General features: G+C 40.5%; 1 protein-coding gene across 2 annotated transcripts in view; it reads left to right on the plus strand.

Moving 5' to 3' along the window:
• The window catches only part of mid2 (midline 2), a 129,650-nt gene extending 110,195 nt beyond the window's left edge, over positions 1–19,455 (plus strand). For both annotated transcript variants that reach the window (XM_034544237.1, XM_034544238.1), the window contains 3 exons: positions 3,863–4,024; positions 15,576–15,783; positions 16,118–19,455. In XM_034544237.1, coding sequence (XP_034400128.1) covers positions 3,863–4,024; positions 15,576–15,783; positions 16,118–16,541 — 794 coding nt within the window. In that variant the 3' untranslated portion in view covers positions 16,542–19,455. The remainder of the gene's footprint in view (positions 1–3,862; positions 4,025–15,575; positions 15,784–16,117) is intronic.
• The last annotated feature ends 3,154 nt before the right edge of the window (positions 19,456–22,609 follow it).

Consider the following 22,609-nt stretch of genomic DNA (forward strand, 5'->3'; position numbering starts at 1 on the left):
ATATCACTAGCATGCGCCTGTCAGTGCAGCCCTTATTGTTTTGGCTCATAACTCCAGAACAAGTGTCCTAAACAACTAAATTCATGGGTTCAAGTCAAACCTACCACATGGTTACAAATAGTTGTGCTTGAATGCATATTTGTATGTTGTACCAGTATGAGTTATGAATGAGCTATTCTGCACAATTTTATGACATTTTGTCTACAGTTACATGTCTAACGGACACTGCACATTCAAATGATCTCTGTCATGGGTCTTACTCTCTTGAAATTAATTAAAACTTCTAATATTCCTGCACAGGAATTACACATTTACCAAACATATTGGCCCCATTTGCTATTACAGCTGATTGTCTATCACATGTACATAAATGAAGGGAAAGAAAGGTCATTGGGGAGGAGGAGAGGAACGAACGAACAGGTGAGAATCCGAGTGGATAATGGTTATAGAGAGGAGGTGAAAAATACCACTTCCTGATATGAGGAGGGTGTGATTGATGTACATAACCATGCCTGAGCCTCTCCACTTTGATCCTTTCATCGTCTCTTCTCCTCTCCTCCTTTCTGTGTAACCTGACATTTCTCTATCTAACCATGCTACTCAGCATGGTTATATGCCCCAGCCATTTGAAACATCAGGATACATTTCAGCTGTGATAGACTGAGTGACTCAGATATTCAGCAGTGAGCTGCCACAAAGTCCTCAGAGATTCACAGGAGAAACTGAGAAAGAGAGAAACCCATTTAGCCTGGCACACCGCTTGAGTTTTTACCATAGCATTTTTCTCAAACTTTGCGTGGCTAAATGATCCCGCCTGAGCGCCATCAACCTCAGCCTTGGCTCTCCCATGAGGAGGGAGGGCTTGTGAACCTTTCCTCCGCAGGGTCATCCAAGCACAGCAGCAGAAAATAGAATCAGCAAGTAAAAACAAATACCATGAGAAAAGTAAGCTGTGTCAAAAAACAAATATGACTGAAAGTAAAGATGTCTGCACTGTAATGGTGGACTGTAGCTACTACCTTTGCAAGTTGCAGTGTCTAGTGTTGTTGACCCATTTGTTTATCTGCTAGCCAACATCCCCAAATATCCACTTATTCTGTACATCCACTCCAAAAATAACTTTATCAAATACATGTTAGATATTCTACAGGTGAAAAGTATTCCCACTTTACATCCACAGCACCATTGTTCATTGCTCTACAGCCGCTTTATTTTCTAATAATGCCTCTCCTCGTGGTCCTATAAACATGACCTCAACCTCTCTTTTCCAGTTTCTATTGCCAATTTTTATGTTTTTCCGGGAGGCCTGTTAACCGCACTAGCAATACCTCTGCCTGCTGGTGTCTTTCATTGTATTCATTTGCACTGGCCTGTGGTGAAGTGTTAATATGATTATCACAGGTGAGAGCAGCAGCGCAGTGAGCGTCAGGAAAGCTCAAAGTTTCTCAACAGGGCATCTTTCAGAGTAACAGCTGGATCGATCTTTGTGGGATAGTTTGATGACATGTGGATGAGGGTTCAGTCTTTGCAGGAAACTCGTCAAACCTTTTATTCATGCACAGCTGCTGACACACACACACACACAATCTGTTCCTTATACACACATACAACACATAATAATATGCAGCCCCCCCAACACATGCACACACAGATACACACATACAGACACACGCATACAGTAACGGTGAACTCTATATTGCTTCATCAATGACAAACCTCCTGCAGGCCGAGGATACCTTGTGTTTCTGTTCTTTTCTTGTCCACATACACAAACAGACACACACACACACACAATAGTGTACATGCACACACTCACACAAGATACCTGGATGCAAGACACAAGCTAATCTGTTTCCCCGGTTCCTTTATCTTCTCTTCTTTTCTTTTTTTACAATGACACATTCAGCTCCTGCTCCACCACACTTTGAAGTCACAATTATCTCCGTAGCAGCAGCACTCGGTTAGTGTCAGAAAGCCCCTTTTCAGAGGTAGAAGTAGCAGTAGCAGTATTGCTGTGTTCTGACCTAATTTGATTTTGCAAAAAGGGAGAGGTGCTTCGCAGATCAAAAGCTTTAAAAATGGAAAGCAGCGTGAAGTCCTTCTCCCTCGTCTTTCCCCTGTATTTCTTTTTGAAAGCCCACATAACATTGTAGCATGCCTAATTTCTACAGGAAGTGGCTAAAATGACAGGTGGGAGGCACAGTTTTTCACAAGAGGGACAGCTGTCCCAGTAGAACGACATTCTTGGTTTTTGTGTGAGGATTTCAAAGCGGATACATATGTGTAGGAGCAGCCTAAAATACAATGCAGATGAATCTGCTGGCCATCTCTGGATACAAAACGGATTGTGTAGATGCAAGGTGTAAAAGAGCCGCCCTCTGTTTTTCTTTCTCTCTCATCTTGGAGGAAGATGAAAGAAAGTCTGAACGTTGTTTTCTTGTCCTGAGAAAAGCTTGTGGAAGTCGGCAGATATGTAAAGACACAGCCTTCACTTTAACTTTAACAGTCCCCTCCCCTCATTCATTCTTAAAGCCGCCTCACTTTTAAAGGCCTTATTTGCGTCCTGTGAAGTATTTATATTTACAAGCAGACTCTCAGATATTACTTATGCATGCTGTTGCCATCTTGTTCAATAATTCACAAGGCATCCTCACCAGAAGGGACAAGGCAGACATGGCCCTGAGAGCTCTCTCCCTCTCAGGATTTTGATTTCCCCTGCAATCTGGGAGGGCGAGAAAGATGAGACAATAAAAGGGATTGCTATTCTACCTTCAACTCTACAAACATTAACTCCAGCTGTAGTGCTATAAACAAGATGCTTTGTGTGTTTTGGCGAGGGTTTGTTTGAATGTGTTCAAAATTATGTAGATGGGTGGAAGAAATGTTAAGGCTGGCGTTAAGCTCACAGTGTAAGTAATAATCCATTAATTTGTATCTGTGTTGTTCCACAAACATTCACCTGTCCTCTATGACATTATAGCCTGTGCAAACACAGCCAGGGCACTGACAGCAGCTAATTTCACGCCACGCTTGTTTTTTCACACATCAACGAGAAGCGCAGGTGCAGCACTAACGCAACTGTAAAATGTTCCACGATTATCAGCAATATCTGATTGAAATAAACAGCAACTCCGTCATCCTCAATGAACACCTCTCACCTTGTGTTGAAAGTTGTGTGTTTCAGCTTCAAGATAGGACAAATAGCACTTTAAAAAAGCATGGCCATCTCGGAAGGTCATGAAGAGCCCCCCGTTGTAGACAAGCCTCTCCTCAGCCCGGAGCTTGAGATTTATTTTTCATCCTTCACTGTCGGCTGCAGCTGAGAGACTGAAAACATTGTGTTTAGAGGCAGGTTACTGCAAAGCTAGCACAACCTTCACTAACCCTCTGCTGCAAGCCGCTCTGAATCAAAGCGCCCACCAACTGGGTTATGTTGGTTTAGCGCACGTTTTCATACAGTTGAACATTGAGGGTATTTGCCCTCAGGCGCTTACCAGCAGACATGCTGTCATGTTGTAGCGATGCCTTGTCCTAATGGGTTGTAGATTCAGCTTAGTGTGCAAACAATATCGCCTCAGGGGAGCATGCCATGATAAACCTGACGGAAAGGTAACGGGGTAGATCAGTGTGTCCACATAAATGTTGCATGGCATCGCTAACTGTATGGTTTCCGAGCCTCTTGCTGTCTGATGACTCACTCGATGTTTGGATAAAAAATAAAAAATAACAAACTGCTATGGTCAGATCTTTGGGAGGGACATTGTTTTTTTCTCTTTTGAAAATGACTGAAAGCCCGAAACATCAACAGAACTTGGTAACTCATGCTATGTGTGTCATTGTGTTTTTTCTGTGGACCTGCCAGGTCTGTACAACTCGGCAGACAGCTGGATGATCGTACCTAACATCAAGCAGAACCACTACACGGTGCACGGCTTGCAGAGTGGCACCCGTTACATTTTCTTTGTCAAGGCTATCAACCAGGCAGGAAGCCGCAACAGTGAGCCCGCCCGCCTCAAGACCAACAGTAAGTGGAGGCTCAAGTCTGTTTCGTGTATGCAACATAACTGGCAGGCTGTCCCTCATCAAAGCGTTCCTCAGGGCGGATGTCTTTGGTTTACAAATGAGTGGAGGATAAGTAGCAGAATTATGAGTAACTTAGATGGTAAACTATGGAAACAAACACTCATTCCAACATTCTTTGCATGCTCCATGAGAGCTTCCCTAAATGATTTGTCTGTAGGTAAATAAGTGTTACTTTTTTAGAAATGTATCATATTGAAATAATTCTTTTTAGTCATGAAAGTGGAGTGTTGTTGTCCACCGTGTGATTGATGCGTTGAATCAGGAAGTTAACAGATCAGATATCTTTTATTACACCAGAGAAGCACAACCTAGATTGACTTGGTTTATTAAACGTTATTTGTCAGGTTGTGTAGGAAAACAACCTATTATATAGTTTTAGCCTTTAATCTTTCCAGAATACTGTTATGAATTTGAAAACAGGCACGAGGGAAGTCTGTCCACATAGAAGCATGTGTGTGTTTCAGACAATAAATATCACCTTCACTTTGTTTTGATTTTTTACAAATGACTTTACTTACTGAACCTACATCCAGTCAGCGGTAACGAGATGTGCAAAAGTTTCATTTTTAGATGCACTAGACTGTCTTTTTGTGGTATGTTGCACAATAAAAAAAGCAGAAGCTTCCTTCTGCTTTTCTCTGTTTTTTGTTTTCTATGCCTTTCTCTCTCTCTCTCTGTCTCAGCTGAGTTACGCAGTTGTTTTCACTTTGAAAAGATTGTGTGTAATTGGCACCTTCTCTGCATGCATCTCTCTTTTTGTTTGTTTTGTTTGTTTGTTGTCTGTTTTTTTGTTTTGTTTTTATCTGCTGCAGAAATCTTTCTTGGAATTGAACAGTTTTATTTTGCAAGCTTCTCCTTCCCTGCACACACAGTAAATAGATATGTAGAAAGAATCTGAATAAAGGTAAACAAAATGTGAGTAAATAAACAGAAAATGTTTAAAGATATTGACGCTGGTTGGAGCAGTTGGGTTACGTTAGGTTACAGCGAACCCAAAATACTTTATTCACAAAGAGCAAATACTTAAAACACATTGGTATAACTTTTAATGTGCCTTTCTAAATCAGTGAAGAAGTCTGTGCACCAGGGTCTTGGGCTCAACATGTAAAGGGTTCAAACGTCAGCGATGAAGATCATTTAGGATTTGCCTCAAGGGTGCTCAATAAAATTGTAAAATCGGTCTTAAATGACAGCAGTAGTGCAGAGAAGCCAAATTAAGCTGATATGACAACTTCTCTGAACTGCTGTCAGGAGTCTGGCTGTGGCATTTAGGATTAACTGTAATCTGGATATTCTGCTGTGTAAAATAGGTGTGTGGGGAGGATCTCTCTCTCTCTCTCTCTCTCTCAGTCACTGACACATGCACACAACCTCTCTCTCTCACCTTGCTGGCCCTCTAAATGGGCCTGTGAGCAGAGGCAACACATCATCTAAACCTGTCCACTCCAGCTTCAAGACTAATGACCAAACTTCAAACTGCTCTGTGTTGCTGATAGCTGATGATCGATATCTTTATAATATAATGACAATATGAAAGGGTTCCCTTGTAGCGATGAATTTACTGAGAGTTATCGCCTTAATATTTCCGGACTACCTTCCCAAATAAATCACAATAAAAACACAACATGAGAAAAAAGGTGTCCTGTAAATATGTATTATGATTCTGTCAGCTGTAATGATAAGTAAAAAATAAATATTATGCTTACCCTGACCTATCACTGCCTGCCTTTATGAATCCAAATTGAATGTATTCAGAATCATAATTCCTCAACACACGATTTTAAATCTTTACTGGCGCAGGGTTGTCTGCCACTTAAAAAAGGCCATTACTGGCACGAGTGTTCTCTCTTTAAATAACTAAAAGCAGAATGTTAGTTACACGCGAATAGGACACATAGGCATACTTTTCACTTTCTTTAGCAATTAAATATATTGTATTGTTATTAGTGATAAAGGGCCTCTAAAGAGAGCGCTGCCCACCACTTAACCAAGCATTCAACCATCTGGCACTTTCAAGTGAACCATTTATCCATCAAATCATCTGACTTTCTGCCCCCCAAGTCAACATCTTCCACCCTGTGGGACACGCCATGTCAGGACTTGAAATCTTTTCTTATGGCATTAGTGGATTACTGCCTCCGTGTGATGTGGGCATGACATCTAGCTGCAGAGCGTTTAGAGGTGAAGTGCAGGGTATCTGGAGTTGGCAGTCACTGGTGCTCTTATGAATGACGCGATGTAGCAGATGGATTTATAATGTGCTCCATTGTCACAGATGAATGGAATGATTGTGTCTTTTTTTTATTGCGTTGCCAATATACTTAAATAGATTAAAGTGAATAATACATACAATGAATACCTAATAATTGTATATGTACAGTATACTACATATAATTAAACAACTAATAAATGATAACACCAATTACCTTACTTTATAAAATCAGGTTTATGTTATTCCTTATATTACAGTTTCACCAAAAGGGTCTGAATGATCTCCTCTTTTGAAAATGGCAAATACATTTAAACTTTCTCTCACCTTTCAGTGAAAATTCAATTGAATTGTTATTTCAAGTGAATACATTTGTGTTTCCAAACAATTTAGAGAAAAAAAAGCGTATAGAGAATAAACAATGAATGATGTCTAACAAAGACTAATTGTATAAGAACATAATGTTGATCAGTGGACCTAACACATTGTCGACAATGCTCAAAGATAATCCCCCCTCTCTGTCCTCTTCCACTCCCACTGTCTGTCATCTTCTTCTCTGGTAGTCAGTGCTGTCAGGTGGGGAAGCTTGTCCACCCACAGAAAAGTTTGGTTGAGATTTTAAAGCATGTGATTGGCAACCAGCATTTCTCTCTACTGTAATGGTTCAGACTAGCCATCAGAATAACAAAATAATCCTTGAATATTTTTCCCCAGGATTGAGGTTTTGTGGTATGTTACCTGGATATGTGTTTGTGCTTCATTCTCTCTCTCCTCCCTCTTCTTCTCAGAAGAATTGGCATTCAGATTAAAGTGCCTCTCTCATCTGATCTGGTGAAGTCGAGCAGTGTTTTTGGATTAAAAAGGGGCCACAACAAAATTGATCACAAATATCTCACTTTGACAGGCTTATTGGGTTTCTCTCCAGACTCTGCTGATGGACGAGCTCTAGTAGCAAGCTTTTGAGCTGAGTACACACATTATTTTCCTTGCACTTGAAGTCTCTCTTTCTGTCTGTGGCTATATTGGAGGGTTTAGCTGTCACATTTTTTAAGATGTAAAAATGAGGCTCTGGAGGCTTTTAGCCTAAGCTCATCATATATTTCCGGCACAGCAAAGAAGGCAGTGACAAGTCGTGCAGATACTGGAAAGCCGTGCGTCACAGCGCTGTCTGTAACTCCTAAGTACACCGTAAATGCTGCATGTGTGTAAAACAAATTTGATTAGCAAACTCTGTCCATAAGGCACCACAAAGGCAAGCACTTTTTATTTAAACTGTATGATGTAAATTATAGTATGTAGTATTAATATGATCTTTTTTCTCTGTAATCCTCAATGTTGCAAGAGAAATAATTTCTCTAGTTTAATAGCTAAAGGTTTGCATCACGACGCACGTGTTCGCATCTCTTTTAACAACCAACTGATTGTTAACAACTGAAATGAAGTTTGCGGGAAGTCGCGTTGGAAATAAGAATCAAGGAATTTGACACAGGCTTGTTTTTGTTCTCCTGAACTTCAAGAGGCATCATTAAAGTCTCCATGTTTCTCCTTTATGTCCCTCTGTAACCCCTCTCTGGGCATGCTGTCCTCTGTGACCTCTGGCTGTGGCATACAAGTTCCTCTTCTGGTGCATTTTCTTCAATGTTGATGCCATCTGTCAATTCTTCCCACTGGTAAATCTTTTCAACTCAAGATGCCACCGACTTTGACTCATGGCCAGACACGCCACACAGACATAACATAAATCCAGAGTCTGTGTACACATTTGTGTGGTTTCTTTTGTTGTGTTTTTCTGGTAGAGAGGCTACGTCTGTCTGCCTTCAAGGACCCGACTCAGCATCGCTATGACGATACCTGGAATAACTTCAACTTGTAGCCATTTGTGCAGTTGCATGAGAAAGGTCAAATGCAGAAACCTGCATTGAGTTGATTAAATGTTATAGCAGCGGAGACAAAATTACCCCCAAAGACCTTAAACATTGGTTTAAAAATGGTCTGCTTATCAAATGGTGCCCAAACATGCGGCCTATTTAAGAAATCAGGAAACCATAAAGGTATATGATGAAGATATAATATATCATGATACCCAGATACATTAAAGTGGAACTCCACCAATTGTAAACGTCAAAGTATTTTTACTCCCCACAACATGGGGAGCTTTACTACTTATTTGAGAAAAAGTTTTTTGTGGCTTCAGAGGGATTTACTCAAAGTCAAATCAAGATCTCTGGTCCTGCTTTTGTATTTAACTCACCACCATTGGAGGATGTGCGATGCTAAAACAGTGGAGTACTCTTTTAATGGCTTCTCACCTCTCCTGCAGTCCTGTCTCGTGCAATTCAGTTGGCTTGATGGAGACAACATTTAAAACCATGTTGTGAAGTCTTAAAGCTTTCAAAGGCTTTTTAGGTCACTCCAATGTCACTCCAATGAAACCACTCATTGAACCCTGAGTGGCTCGCTGTGGACTATAGTGGAGAAGTATCACTGTGCTGTTAGATTCTCACAGCCAACATGTGAAGTAACCCACAGCTTCTTGAAACACGTATGAATAAAGTATGATGAAGAGGAGGGCAGTAAAGGAGAACGTGTGTGTGCGCATGCATGTGTATAACCCTCTATTGCTCTGATCATACTTCTGCATTTAACTCTGAGCGAACTATGACCAGGTTCCTCCACAACTGCCCTCTAAAGTGAAGGGAGGAACCGACCAAGAGACAGAGGGATATGAAAGTGGATGAAAAGTGACAGATTGAGAGTGAGAGAAGGAAAGTGTTGAACGAATAGAAGACACCAAATAGCTCTTTGCAGGGATGAGTGTCTGCAGACACGAGTGCCCTCAATCCACTGCTTTCTACCCATTAATACAGTGCATACCTGAGCGATGCACAGTTGTACTCTGCTGGTCCACTTACATTTTCTAAATCTGAAATCAACAATCAAACAGTAACATTGTTATTAAAATACTAAGTACTTCTTTCTGTTCATAAGGCTCAGGTTTTGACTGATTTTAACCCCTTTTTAATATTCACAATATAGCAAAATAGTTTATTTTTTGTATGAAGAAAAAAGAAATGAAGCCTATGTAATTAATTTAACATTTGAACATAAAAAAGTAAAAGCCGCATCTTCTAGTTGATAACATTGTCATAATTATATTTGTGTTTAAAGGACCGTATTCTTCGCCATTCATAAGCATGAAATTGAATTAAGGTTGCATCCGACTTTGGTCACGACTTATTGGAGTGGCGGCTGACAGAACAAGAGCCTGCACATTAATAAAGAAGGCTTTTATTAGACGTTGCCTTGTGTATGCTCTTTAATCGTCTGTCTCAGTAATGACTTCAAACCAACAAGAAACAAAGTTACAGAGAGGAAAGACGTTTGTTAATTGAGGACGGAGGGAAAGGTTCAAATTTAGACTCCGTAGTATCAGCAGCGTGTATATTGTTACATTATAATGTAATATAATATAATATAATGATGTATCTGTGTTGTCTCTCTGGTCCGGTTAAGAAAGCAGCCTGTACTATTTATAGTGTCTGATTTAATTATGTGAGCATGTGAAAGACGAGATGGAATTTCCTCAGCTTTAGATTCAGCACATTTTTAAAGATGTTTTGAGGTTTCTCTGAAGACTCTTGATGTGAAATATTTTGTTTACTTGTTGCATTCTCATTGCTATTTGCTTTTATGAAGGGTTTTAAAATGTAATTTTACCGGAAGTGAAAACCATTATTATATTACCTACCTTTATAAATATGAATGGGTGCATTTGAAAAGGGGCCAACTCGGGTTGATTCCTGTCCTGCTGAGGTACGATTGTGTGCTTCCACAATGACCAGCTGCATTGCAGCCTCCTGGGAGCACTTGTCCCACAGTGTACAGCCCTCGAACATCAACATCCCGCATGTTGTCATTTTGCAGTCCAAAGCTGCAGGATGGTGTAAAGTAGGAGTAGCAACAGCATACATGCTGGCTTAAATATGTCTTTATTTAGCAGCTCTATTGTTTACAAGTGAAGACTGGGCTCTATATTGACTGAGCACATTGTTTATGACAAAACAAAAGCTAATCTGATTGAATTACAGTGCTGACAGTCAAACACTGGACTGTTGACTTGATAATGTTCGTCATCGTGTTGGTAAACTATTTTGGGCGTCCATATTGTGAAGCAGAGAGTCGGCAAACACCCGTGTGTGTGTGTGTGTGTGTGTGTGTGTGTGTGTGTGTGTGTGTGTGTGTGTGTGTGTGTGTGTGTGTGTGTGTGTGTGTGTGTGTGTGTGTGTGGTGTGTGTGTGTGTGTGTGTGTGTGTGTGTGTGTGTGTGTGTGTGTGTGTGTGTGTGTGTGTGTGTGGTGTGTCAGATCCCAGTCCCTGCGTTGAGTAAGCAGCTCAAATCCAGGCCGAAAATATCCCTTGTCAAAGTGCCCACAGGGTACACGTCCCTCTTTACTTCCTGTTGAGGACTTGCAATAATATTTACCCAGCATGCATCTCTGGTGACAGGCCTCAATCTACCACACATCGCTTAAAGTAAACAGGAGGAGATGAGAGTGTGTTGTGTAGAAGAAGAAAACGATGTGAAGGCGAGGGCACAACAGGAGAGGAGAGACAGGTGTGATTACAATGTCTCTGGTTTGATTCCAGCGGGAGAGCTTTGTTGCATGTCACTCTCGTTCCTCTCTCCCCGTTGTTCCTGTCAATCTCTTCTGCATACTTTTAATTGAAGACAAAACATGCTGACCAAATATCGACAAAAAAAATAAAAGGAGGGGAGAAGCAAAGACAAACTGCAATATTTTCATCTCAAAGATAGGAAGGTTCCGCTTGAAAGTAGATTCAACATAAAAATGTGGAGAGCAGCACTCTCAATTCTCCAACTCTCAGCAAGTAAAAATGGACATCATCTCCCTCGCACTGCTTAAAAGATAAGGCTGGTGGTATTCCCAAGTTTCTCCCATGAAAAGACAAAAGAAAAACATTTGAATTTACCTTCCCTACCTTATTATTTACATAGACCTCCATTGTTGTCTGAAGCTGAAAAGAGTCCTAACAAATACACTATTTACTGTTGTTAGAGTAACATTGCAAAACAATTACTGAAGAAATTTTTCAAAACTACTATTTTTTAAATGAATATAAATATGTGTGACCCCGGGGGAACCAATGGGCTGCACTCCCCCATTGTTGGCTATGGTCTTCAAGGGATTTTGCTGAAAATATCCTGTTTAATCTGTAACTTTTCCAAGGCTGTCATGGCTATAACATTTAAAAAAAGTTTCACTCTGACAGCATAGAACAAACAAGCTAATTTGAACTGGGATTTTACATTAAGCAGCAATATATCCCCGTGTTTTGTCATTCGGCTTTTGGGGCTCGACAATGAGGAGTTCAAAGCACCGTCCTTCACTCACTGAGCAGGTGGAAATGCCAGCAGGTGGAGGGGGAGATTGGGAGTGTGTTAAAATGCCAGTTGGCTGGGAATTTTTTATGATTTTTTGTCCCTTCTCCAAGACAGACAGAGGAGCACACCTCACCAAGCAAACCTTGATATTAATCAATAATTATTTTCAAGCCTTTGTTTATGCAATATCATTGATACAGGAGTAAAGACTGAATCATTAACACGCAAGCTGAGTTTTAATGAATGCTTCAATTCTACACACAACCGATAGTACTGACAGTGACTCTCGTTAAGGAAAAACAAGCTTTCACAAGCTTTTACTCTAACGGCTCCTTAATCACAGTGAAATTCTAAGCAGACCCAGAAGCTTTTCTGAAATCATTTTCTACCACTGGTCTCTGAAGACTGCTGAGTTCACCAAAGGGTGAAGTTGGAGAAGATCAGTGACTACTGTTTGTCTTTGCGACACAGACATTTTACGTTTTTGTGGATATTGAGTAGAAAGAGACAAACAAAAGTGCAGAGTAAGAGGCGAGCAAACCAGATGTGAGACCCAGGGCCAGGAATACCTGCTGTGCACCTCATCCGCCTGCTGTGAGACAGGATCGATGCATTTTTAATGTCGCCAGTGTAAATGCGTGTTTTAGTCGACAGCACTGTTGGATTACACACCACATTACATATGGATCAGTCAATTAGAGGCCAAGTGGCACACAGCCATGCATTTTAATGACTTGAAATGATCGGCAAGTTTAACGGAGATGTGTAAAGATGTAAGGTTTTTTTGGACCTCTGGAGAACGCTCTACGTCCCCGATGCTGGAGGAATTTAGTTATGCAGTAAATTGGATCTTCTTTTTGTATATCTCCCTCTTTATGGAGACAACTCAATATATCCCTCAGTGAAAATGTGAGCCAATGAGAAAAAAAAAGAAAGAAGCGTGAGTGAAATTCACTGAATTGAAATAAATTCGATTACCCAGATGTTATCCCACTTTAAGTATTCCAACAAGGACCCTTCAAATTGAAGTTGGAACTAAATTGCTTTTTATAAATGCTCCCCCAACACCATCCCCTTTTATTTATCCCCCTCTTTTTACTTTATTTTTCGGGTTTACAAGTTTCCATTTATTACTTCCTAGTTGGTAACAATGCACAGCTTCAAAGCAGTGAAACAGAGAGCACTTATTACCTCTGCAGACAGCTGGAAACATCTCTAATTGCTACTGTTTTACCGAGTGGGAGCAGACTGAGCACAGACAAACAAACCTAGTCCCGGATGTACTGTGCCATTATCTTGTCGTTTATTTTCAGTAATGTACAACCTGACAGCGTGTGTGTGTTTGTGTGTGTGTGTGTGTGTGTGTGCGTGTGTGTGCGTGTGCGTGTGTGTGTGCGCGCGTGTGTGTGCGCGCACGTACGTGTGCGCGCGTGGTTTACGCAGGCAGCTGATATAAAAACGATTCTGAACTCTCTTCGACATATAGTCATATATACTTTTCTTATTTTGAATTGGTCTCCTTGCTGACGTATTGCACCACACACTCGTTCTACAGCCTTAAGGCCGTCAGTGCAGCTCTCCAGTAGAAATCAAATTTGGCATGTTCTCTGAGGGCTGCTAGCAAATACCACTATGACTGTGACTGCAGGTCTATTCATTTCAAGGAAACTCTGCAACGGGAATAATCTTCAGTGGTGGAAGAAGTAGAGTATTACTTAAGTCCTGCATTCTGACTTATGCAAAAGTGCAGTAGTAGTATTAGAAGCAAATAGTACTGCATTGTCAAAAGTGTAGTGCAGAAGGATTTCTTTTATACTGTTTAATTATTATGTATATTGTAATTTTGCTTTGTTATTCTTAAATTTAGAACAAAGCGTCACGTTTTAAAAACTGATCTTGTGTTTTGTTTGTAAAATCTTAATCAGCAAAGGATTTAGTCACTAAAACTGTCAGATAAATTGTAGTAGAACAATATTAACAATAACAATATTTATCTCTCCTCTTCTCAGAAGTATTTAGCAGCATACGATACATATACAAAGATTTAAAAAAAGATAATACTTAAGTATAGTACTTAAGTCAATGTACTTTCCACCACTGATGAGTTTGTGACTCATTTTGGGTGTTTGCACATTCCTCAAAACAGGAAGTAAAAATGATACTTAATACAAATAACCAGCCCACAACATCACATGACAGATGATGTTGAGCAGTTGCAAACAATTATGGCTTGAGGTTTATGTGAATAGTGCGAACAGTGTGGCAACTAAAAGCAAGTGCAACAGTAATTCAAGTGGTGCATCTTCCATTTTGCAAACCTCGAAGTTCAGTTTTATTTTGAGTATTCTGTATTCTACCAGCTTCATGTGTATATATACATTTATTCCTACATACGAAGATTGCACCATTTAAACCCACGCTCATAATGCATGACTTTTTCCATTTACAAGATTCCTGCTGACGTTGGTTCAAAACATTTCCACTTGGCCATTTACTATACTGTATGTCTGCTTGTGTGTAGGCCGGAGTTGATGTGCTGTGTGTGTGTCTGCTTGCCCTCTACCGTCACATGTGCCTCCCCTTCCCCAACCTCGGGCACAGCCTGGCTCTCAGGAGTCATCCCCTGGAAAGGCATGACTGAGCCCCAGTGTTTGGAAATGGCTGCGCTGGCAGCGATAAGCAGTTCAAAGAAGAGAGCGCATTAATGTAATTGGCTGCCAGCAGCACATTGGCCTCGTCGTCTCATATGCACACGCACTACGCGGATTATTGGAGAGGGAGAGAGGAGAGAGGATGAGAATGAGAGACGGGTGGGGGGATGGATGGATGAAGGGAAGGGAAGGGCAGATAGAGGGAGGGGAGGAGGAATCGGAATCGTCATTGTGTCGCTCATTAAGCTGTGGGAGGCTCAGGGAGGCTGAGAGATGAGATGAGAGGTGTCAGAGTTAAATGTCAGGTCTGGAAGGGACGTGGCTAACCTCCATGAAGCCTACACACACATACACACACATACACACACACACACACGCACACACATGGACAAATAGAGGGGCTCCTTTGCTGAATCTTCGGCATCATATTATCCCCTCAACTTCTCTCCTCGCTCCCTAACTCCACTCTCTCTCTCTCTCTGTGCCACCTACTATTACCCACTCAATTCCCCCCCCCCCCATTACACCCAAATTACTGGTGTCATTGCAAATTGGATTGTTGCAACCAGATAGCAGCATTTCCACTGAATAGCCTCAGCAGCTACCTACTGCAGTGGAAGTGAAGGCTAATTTCCAAGTCTGTGTGATGGAAGGCAGAAGGCGCTGAGGAAAATGCCGGGTGGCTTCCTCCACTGTTATAAAATGTTTTCACCAAAGGCTGCGAGAGGCTTTGAAGTTTAGACTCTCGCCCTTGTATCTCAAACATTCTCCTTTTCTGTCTCTCTCTGTGAGTTTCTCTGCGAGCACTTCTCACCCCACTTCTATTTGTTTTCGTCTTTTGCTGCCGCTCTTAGTTAAAATCTTGCTTTCATTTTTATTCTCACTCTCAGCTCTTTCACATTCTGATCTTGTGTTATCTGTTTGACTTTTTACACCTAAACAATATCCAGGGATGACAAACAAAACATATTTTTTAAATGAATTGAAATTGGGAAATGTTATATTTTTTTACCTTGAGTGTGTGATACATAAAGAAGAAGCTACAGAGCTTGTACATATATATCTGTTTTGTCTCCATATATTGTTTCATCATGTAACAGTTGTTATGCCTTTCACGGAGAACCCTTTGTGAACTCGTTGATGATGATTTTGATGTTATCATTATCATTAGCAACATTAGCTGCTAACACACAGTAATAGGCCCTTGAAAGCATAACATTTCTTTGTAGGTCAACCCTTCAAGTTAGATCCAAAAACGGCCCACAAGAAGCTGCGTCTGTCCAACGACTGTCTGACCATGGAGAAGGACGAGAGCTCGCTGAAGAAGAGCCACACCCCGGAGCGCTTCAGCAGCACGGGCTCCTATGGGGCAGCTGGTAACGTCTTCATTGACAGTGGGTGCCACTACTGGGAGGTGCTGCTGGGAGCCTCCACATGGTAAGAAACACACATGTAAAAGACTGCATCATATAAACCAGCAAGGAGGCTCGATAAACCAAAATATCTTTCTCTATGGAGTTTAAATCTGGGCTGTTGTGCAAACCCAAACAAAACAGACACACTTACTGCACACAGTGTATACTCTTGTCCTATTTATATTCTTTTCACTAATTGGCTCTGAAGTAGACCTTTTCATGCAGGAAAGACCCAAAGGGCCCGTGCCTATATTGTGTGTCCTCAGCATGAGGTAGCTTGACTGTGCAAGTAAAGTCATTAAGGACGACTTTGGTTTCAGATCACTAATATATTCCAAAATGTTCCTTCCCTGCAGGTATGCCATCGGCGTGGCTTACAAATCAGCCCCAAAAAACGAATGGAGTGGCAAGAACTCGTCTTCATGGGTGTTCTCGCGCTGCAACAACAACTTTATGGTGCGCCATGATGGCAAGGAGATGCTGGTGGAGGCAAGCCTGCAGCTGAGGCGGCTGGGAGTCCTGCTGGACTACGACAACAACTCCCTGACCTTCTATGATGCCATGAACTCCCAGCACATTCACACCTTTGAAGTCTCCTTCCTCCTGCCCGTTGTACCCACTTTCATGATCTGGAACAAGTCAGTCATGATACTATCAGGTCTCCCCGTCCCCGACTTTGTCGACGGTGTGGCCTCAGATCTGCAAGAGCAGCAACAGCAGCAGATGGGCCTGTGCCGGCAAGAGTCACCATACTTGACCGGGATGAAGACCTGCCACTGAAAAGGCTCACGAATGCCGAGCAGAGTCCGCTCAGCCCCGGTGACTGAAGGTTGATGGGAGCTGAAAGACATTGCCAGTGGGACTGAGTTCTGGTCTATCCTCTGCATTAAGAGCAGACCAGTAACTTTCTTGTGAATTTAGAAAGTGTTGGAGGTATACACACCAGTCTGGAAAGATGTCAGTCCTGTTAGTTTGTAGCCATCCAATGCTTTGCAAATCCATCAGTGAATAGGAGCACGATCTCTTGACTACAACTGTCAGTAGACCTTAAATTCATCTGAGGCCCTGGAGTCACTGAGGGCAGGGCTGGACATCTGGTTTAATGTTTAATATTTAACGTCTTCCTTTTTGATTTATCTTCCTCCTGATCTGATCCCAGCCGTCAGCCATTTATTTAGAGTTTGAAGTTATAACATATGATCAAATCACACCTGTGGTAGATTAAAAACACAGCAGAATTCAGAGGCAGCAACAACAAGAAAAAACAGTGAAGAATCCTCAGACTACAGATTTGTTGCTTTTATTTTAAATGTTCCATATATCAAGTGAACTAAATCTGACAAAAGCTAAATTAAACTGTAAATTAATTTGCAGCTAAAGGAATAGTTTTAAATTAAATAATTTTTTTTGCGAGTTAAATGAGCCAGGCCAGATGTTTTCCCACCTTTTGTTCTAATCTGAACGAACCATCTGCTACTTGTATAACTTCATATTTAGCACACAAACATGAGAGTGTAATCATTCTTCCAATCTAACTCCCAGAAAGCAAGCGTATGTCCTGTAACATTTCTTCCTTTGAATATTGATGTGCCTTCTTTGACTCCACTTTATCAAGAGAACTACATGCCGCCATCTTGCTCATGCTAATACATGCTAGCTGTGGACTTTTGTTTTGCATCACATGTCTTCTCATGTGTCGTAGCCTCAGTAGCTGTAAGTGGTCATTGCTAAAGTCTTTTCCTTGATCTTCCTCCAGGATTTGATTCGGCAGTCTTTGTTTTGGCTGGTTGTAGCTTCCAGATATTATATGATCACAGGGATTTGAATCATGTGACTACTCAACTTGTATAATAAGAGGTTTATTGAATATTCAAGAAACAAAAGTTATTTATGACAAAAAAAAGAGGATCTCAACATATTATTGATGCACTTTTTAATGAACACTATATCCCCTCTAAAGTAGATTGAGCTGAGTGACAGGGGTGTAATGGGGAGGAAAGTGACAACTAGACTACTGCTGGTTGTGTTCACTCTGGAAAATTCTGCATCACCTTATTTTCGTACTCGTATATATAAAAAAATGATCAATTATGGTAAATAATTGATTATGGGTACTGGATGTCAACCATTATAAAGTATTGCAATAAAATACAGTTACATTTTTTTGTTGTTGTCTAGTTGTAAATTTCCACAATAATCTGTGTATCAATTCTTCTTTTCACATTCGATAGAAATCCAAAATCGTTTCAATTTCCAATTTTGGAAAAGAACAATTGATACACAGATTCAGAAGCCCCTGCTGTAAAGTTAGAAAGGTGTTTTCACTGTGCTTTGAACACAAACAGGGACTTTCCCTCCCCATGGCTCTTTTCAATAGCATATAGTGACTTTATCTTGTTTAGAAAAGGGATATGATTATGATGTTCATGCGCTTTGTTATCATGTTGAAATATGATAAACTAATAGTTTTCTTTTTTTAAAGTCACTGTTTTCAACTAATCAGGGAAGGAGGGGGTTAACACTTTAACTTGCTGTCTGTCGCAATGTCATGGCATGATTGTGTTTTCCTCTGTGATTTGTTAACACACACACACACACACACACACACACATACACACACCGACCTACACACACGTCATGTTTAGGTTGGCCTTGTTGTGATAAATGCATGAAACATTGTCGGATGCCACACCGGTTCACTGGGTAATTTAAGTAGCTCTTTCAAGTTCAATCTTGTTTTTTCATCAGAGACTAACACATCTGCATATTTGCTTCCAGCTGACTTGACCTCTTGTTGTCACCCATCACTATTCAGATAGAAGCTGTAGCTGGATCCATTGTTTGCTTTTTATTGGGATTTGAAGGCCTAGTGTGGGTGACAGTTTTTCTCTGGTTTGATATTCAGGTAGTGGCTCCAATTCAGACAATCAAATATGTACTATAGTTTATGCAGACTTCAGAGAGTGTGTAGCAGAAACAGTAAGGAGGGATTGTGACAGTGACACTTGAGGTTGTGTTTAAAAAAAAATAAAAGCAGATTACAAACCATCTTGTTAGATTTGACAACTCACAGCCATGTTCACTCTTTTTACACATCACCAGGTATATACTTAATGTTGAATGTCAATGTAACATTTGTATTTCAAGCTATGATTTGCTCGTCCTTGAAAACACCCACTGATTTCAACCATTTGCTAGTAACTATGGTTACGTATTGACGAGTTCAGGCAAAGATCCAGTAATGTAAAACTCTCAGCTATGGAGAGATAGTGAAAACCTGACATGTTGTGTCCTCTCAGTGCATCTTTCAACCTGCAGGGAGTCTGTGTGATGATGCGTCAGCCATTATTGTTTGATGGAGATATTGATTGCATGACCGCTGCAGGCAACATAGATGATCAATGCTGTAAGAGCTTTGATATGAGGAGTGGTTTATCTTTGTTTCTGTCAGGCCGGTTAGTGACCTGACTGCTAGATATCCACCCATCTTGTGGAGGCCTGTCGGTCACAGGCTCCAAACGATCATGTGTAGGTTTGTGATCCAGACTGACAAGCTCAACTCATCTGTTCAGGGGTGCTTGGCTGGGTCACTGCATGATTACGTGACCTTGCAGCAGGTTCATAACTCTTTCCTCATCTTCACGATGGGGTTTCTTATCTTGCGTCAAGCATATTCTCTCTTCTTTTTTGTAAAAAAAAAAAAAAAAACATTGACAAGAACACGTAAAACAAAGTGTTCATTCTCATGAATATCATATACTTTGCAGTGCTTTTTCTTTTATTGTGCCACAAGTCAATACAGTAAAATATATGCAGCGAATGATTTTCAATAGCTACCCACTCCTTGTAGTGCAGTGTAAAACCTTAGAGACAATGCAATAGATTCTCCGTTTTGCTTTTTTGTTTGTTGTAATTTGGGAAATTATTTTTTTACAACTCATGAGAAACGCGCTCCTCTCCCTTTTGGCATTTGGACTTGATAAACAGCACAAAAAGGCAGCGCTTGCATTCATGCAAGGCTTTCTGTTTCCATAGATATAAGAGATAATTTTAGCAGAGAGGAATGTAAATCATAGGGGGAAATATATATTATATAAAGTTGTATAATATACAAAATATATATGAACCAATGTTATTTATGTGAATTTAAGTCCAATTAAAGTCTGATCCCAAATGTGTTGGAGTCACGTTTCTTTTTCTCAGCTGTGTCTAAAAGTTCTTCCTTTGAGATATTGATGTTTTTATACTCGTGAAAATACACAAATCTTTAAAAGAAAATCTCCTTTTGAGAGGAATGTCATACGTGATCAGTGCCTCTTGATCTCTGGTGTGTAGTGTTGCAGCCCAAAGCTTCCAAAACGGCTGATCCTTGGAATGGTGAAAGGGAGAGTAAGGCTGTAGGCTGGCAGGTCATCCAAAGCTCAGGGTTGGGTTAGTAGGACCATGTCCTCTTAGGCCTCGTCTGTCATCACTGGCACGAGAGCCTCATTACTACAACATAGTACTGTGGTGCATGAGTCCCAACACTGCCTGCAAGCATGGCACTAACACACGCTGACCCTGAAATGAGGAACAATATGTTCATGTATTCATGTGAGGCAGGAAACCATGCAGGGGAACCTCAGTCGCTAAAACCTTGAAAGAATATAGCGATCGGCATATAATATGTGTGTGAATACGGAAACATACACATAATATAGTGCTATTGTGTATTTGTTTTTGGGCCCTGCAGTGTAGACCATATCAACTGCAACATACCTGTTGTGCACCTGACCCGACACTAATGCCCCAGCTGAAAAGATGAATGAACTCCCTCGGGGATCAATATGACATCGCACTCATCTTCATGACCTTGGATGGTCTGTGCAACTCTGTGCACATGTCTTACCCTGAAGCTAGAAAATGTGCCCAAACAAACTGGTAGTGCAAAAACAATTCAGTGCACACAAGGCAAAATATGCTAATGCTTTATTTCATGGGTGTTCATTTCAAGTCATTTCCAAGTACTTTCTTAGAAATAACTATGTAATTTGTTTCTAATTATGGCTAAAATATAGAGAGAGTTCATTGGATGCCCTTCCAACTCATTAATTCCAGTAAATTAAAAGATAACATACCCTCGATTCTTTTAGTCGGTGCGCAGAAGGTCAGCTGAACATGGGAAATGTGATAATTGTCTGCGGGTAAACATAGAGTTCAACATAATTAATGATAAATTATTATTAATTATGATACGGGTAGATGAAATCAAGCATTCTGATTGGTTGAGAGTGAGTCACGGGGTGTACTGTATTGAGCCAGAATGTACTGTACACCTGTTTACATTTATCTGAGCGTTCCATATCAGTGCGCACTCAAAATAACAGGTAGATTTTGCGCGACCGTTAGTTTCATTTCAAGCAATCACTGCCTGCGCAGCACCTTGGTGCAAACTCTCTAATGCTGGTTGGAGGCACGACAAATCATGTCAGTGAGTGGACATGAATCCGAAAACTCCCTTCAAAGCTACTGGGCACCAAATCTAAATGAAAGACAGAGTTAGAGTGATATCCTTGCTGGAGAAGGCACTTCAACACCGAGCCACCGGCAAAGAGAGCAAGAAGTGGTCGGAAGAGATATCATCAGAGACGAAGGGGACATGAGCAACGTTTTCCACGGATGCACAAGTAATGGAGATATTCACATTTTTTGTTTATATATATATATATATATATATATATATATATATATATATATATATATTTATAATGTAATTGTTTTTCACAAATACACTACATGTATTATAATTATTTTTCGTTATCCATTCACATCGCATGTTAATGGTCACGCGGGCCGTGTGGCCAATCACAACGTCAAGGTATCTCGAAGGCCCTCTCAAGTATTTTAAATGGGCATGTCTTCCATAGGAATACTTCCAAGGGCATATTCATATTTGTGTTGCGCTTCATGTAACATTTTATTTCACTTGTCAAATATGAGGTGTTTACACGAAACAAATAGTAACCTGTATCTGTGGCGTCATATTGAAGTGATTAGGGTGTTTAGCTATAGTCGAGACGGCACATAAGGCCTGGGTCCGAAATGCACGGCCCGCCACTGCATGATGCATATTTTACACTTATTTAGCAACCTAACAACTATTGACATAACAATGAAGGGCTGAGGGAAATCCAATTTCAATCCATTACCTGCCTGCCTTCAGTCAACACTTGACAACTCTGTGTGGGGCCACTTTTCAGACCGGGAATTTCAGGCTCAAGACCAGACCACTTTTTCCATGGTAGTGGAAATTGGATAAATGAAGCAACAGTTCAGCTCTTACTATCCTGTAGTTTTTTTAAATTAATACCATGGTCCAACAAATAATGTAAAGGTTAAATACAACAATAATAATCCACTCAAGATGAGAAGTTAACAACAAATAATCCACTATTCCACAAGGATAGGTTGATAAATTAACAAAAGCAGAAATAAATAAATAAAACATTTGAAACATATCCCACTCTTCAACAAAGAGGCATATTGAACTAATGTTTAAAGTTCAACTCACAGTACAGTATACTTCTTATAGTCTTATCTGCTGCTCCGAAGCTACATATTACTGCATACTTCAATATCAATATTAAATATCAATATTTGCATAATATTTGCAAAGTCTATGGATCGCCATATTTTGGGTGAGATAAAAAGGCTAATATTTTAATTCAATTTAATATTTTGCTTGGGAATAGGTTGACAATGCTACAACGCTATTAATCAAGGCTACAACGTTAGCCGAATAGTTACGTTGCTAATCATTAGGCCTTTGTCTCTCTTTACCAGTTGCCACTTGTGTTTGTCCTCTTGAA

Source organism: Cyclopterus lumpus, chromosome 10, assembly GCF_009769545.1.
Source record: "Cyclopterus lumpus isolate fCycLum1 chromosome 10, fCycLum1.pri, whole genome shotgun sequence".
Lineage (NCBI taxonomy): Eukaryota > Metazoa > Chordata > Actinopteri > Perciformes > Cyclopteridae > Cyclopterus > Cyclopterus lumpus.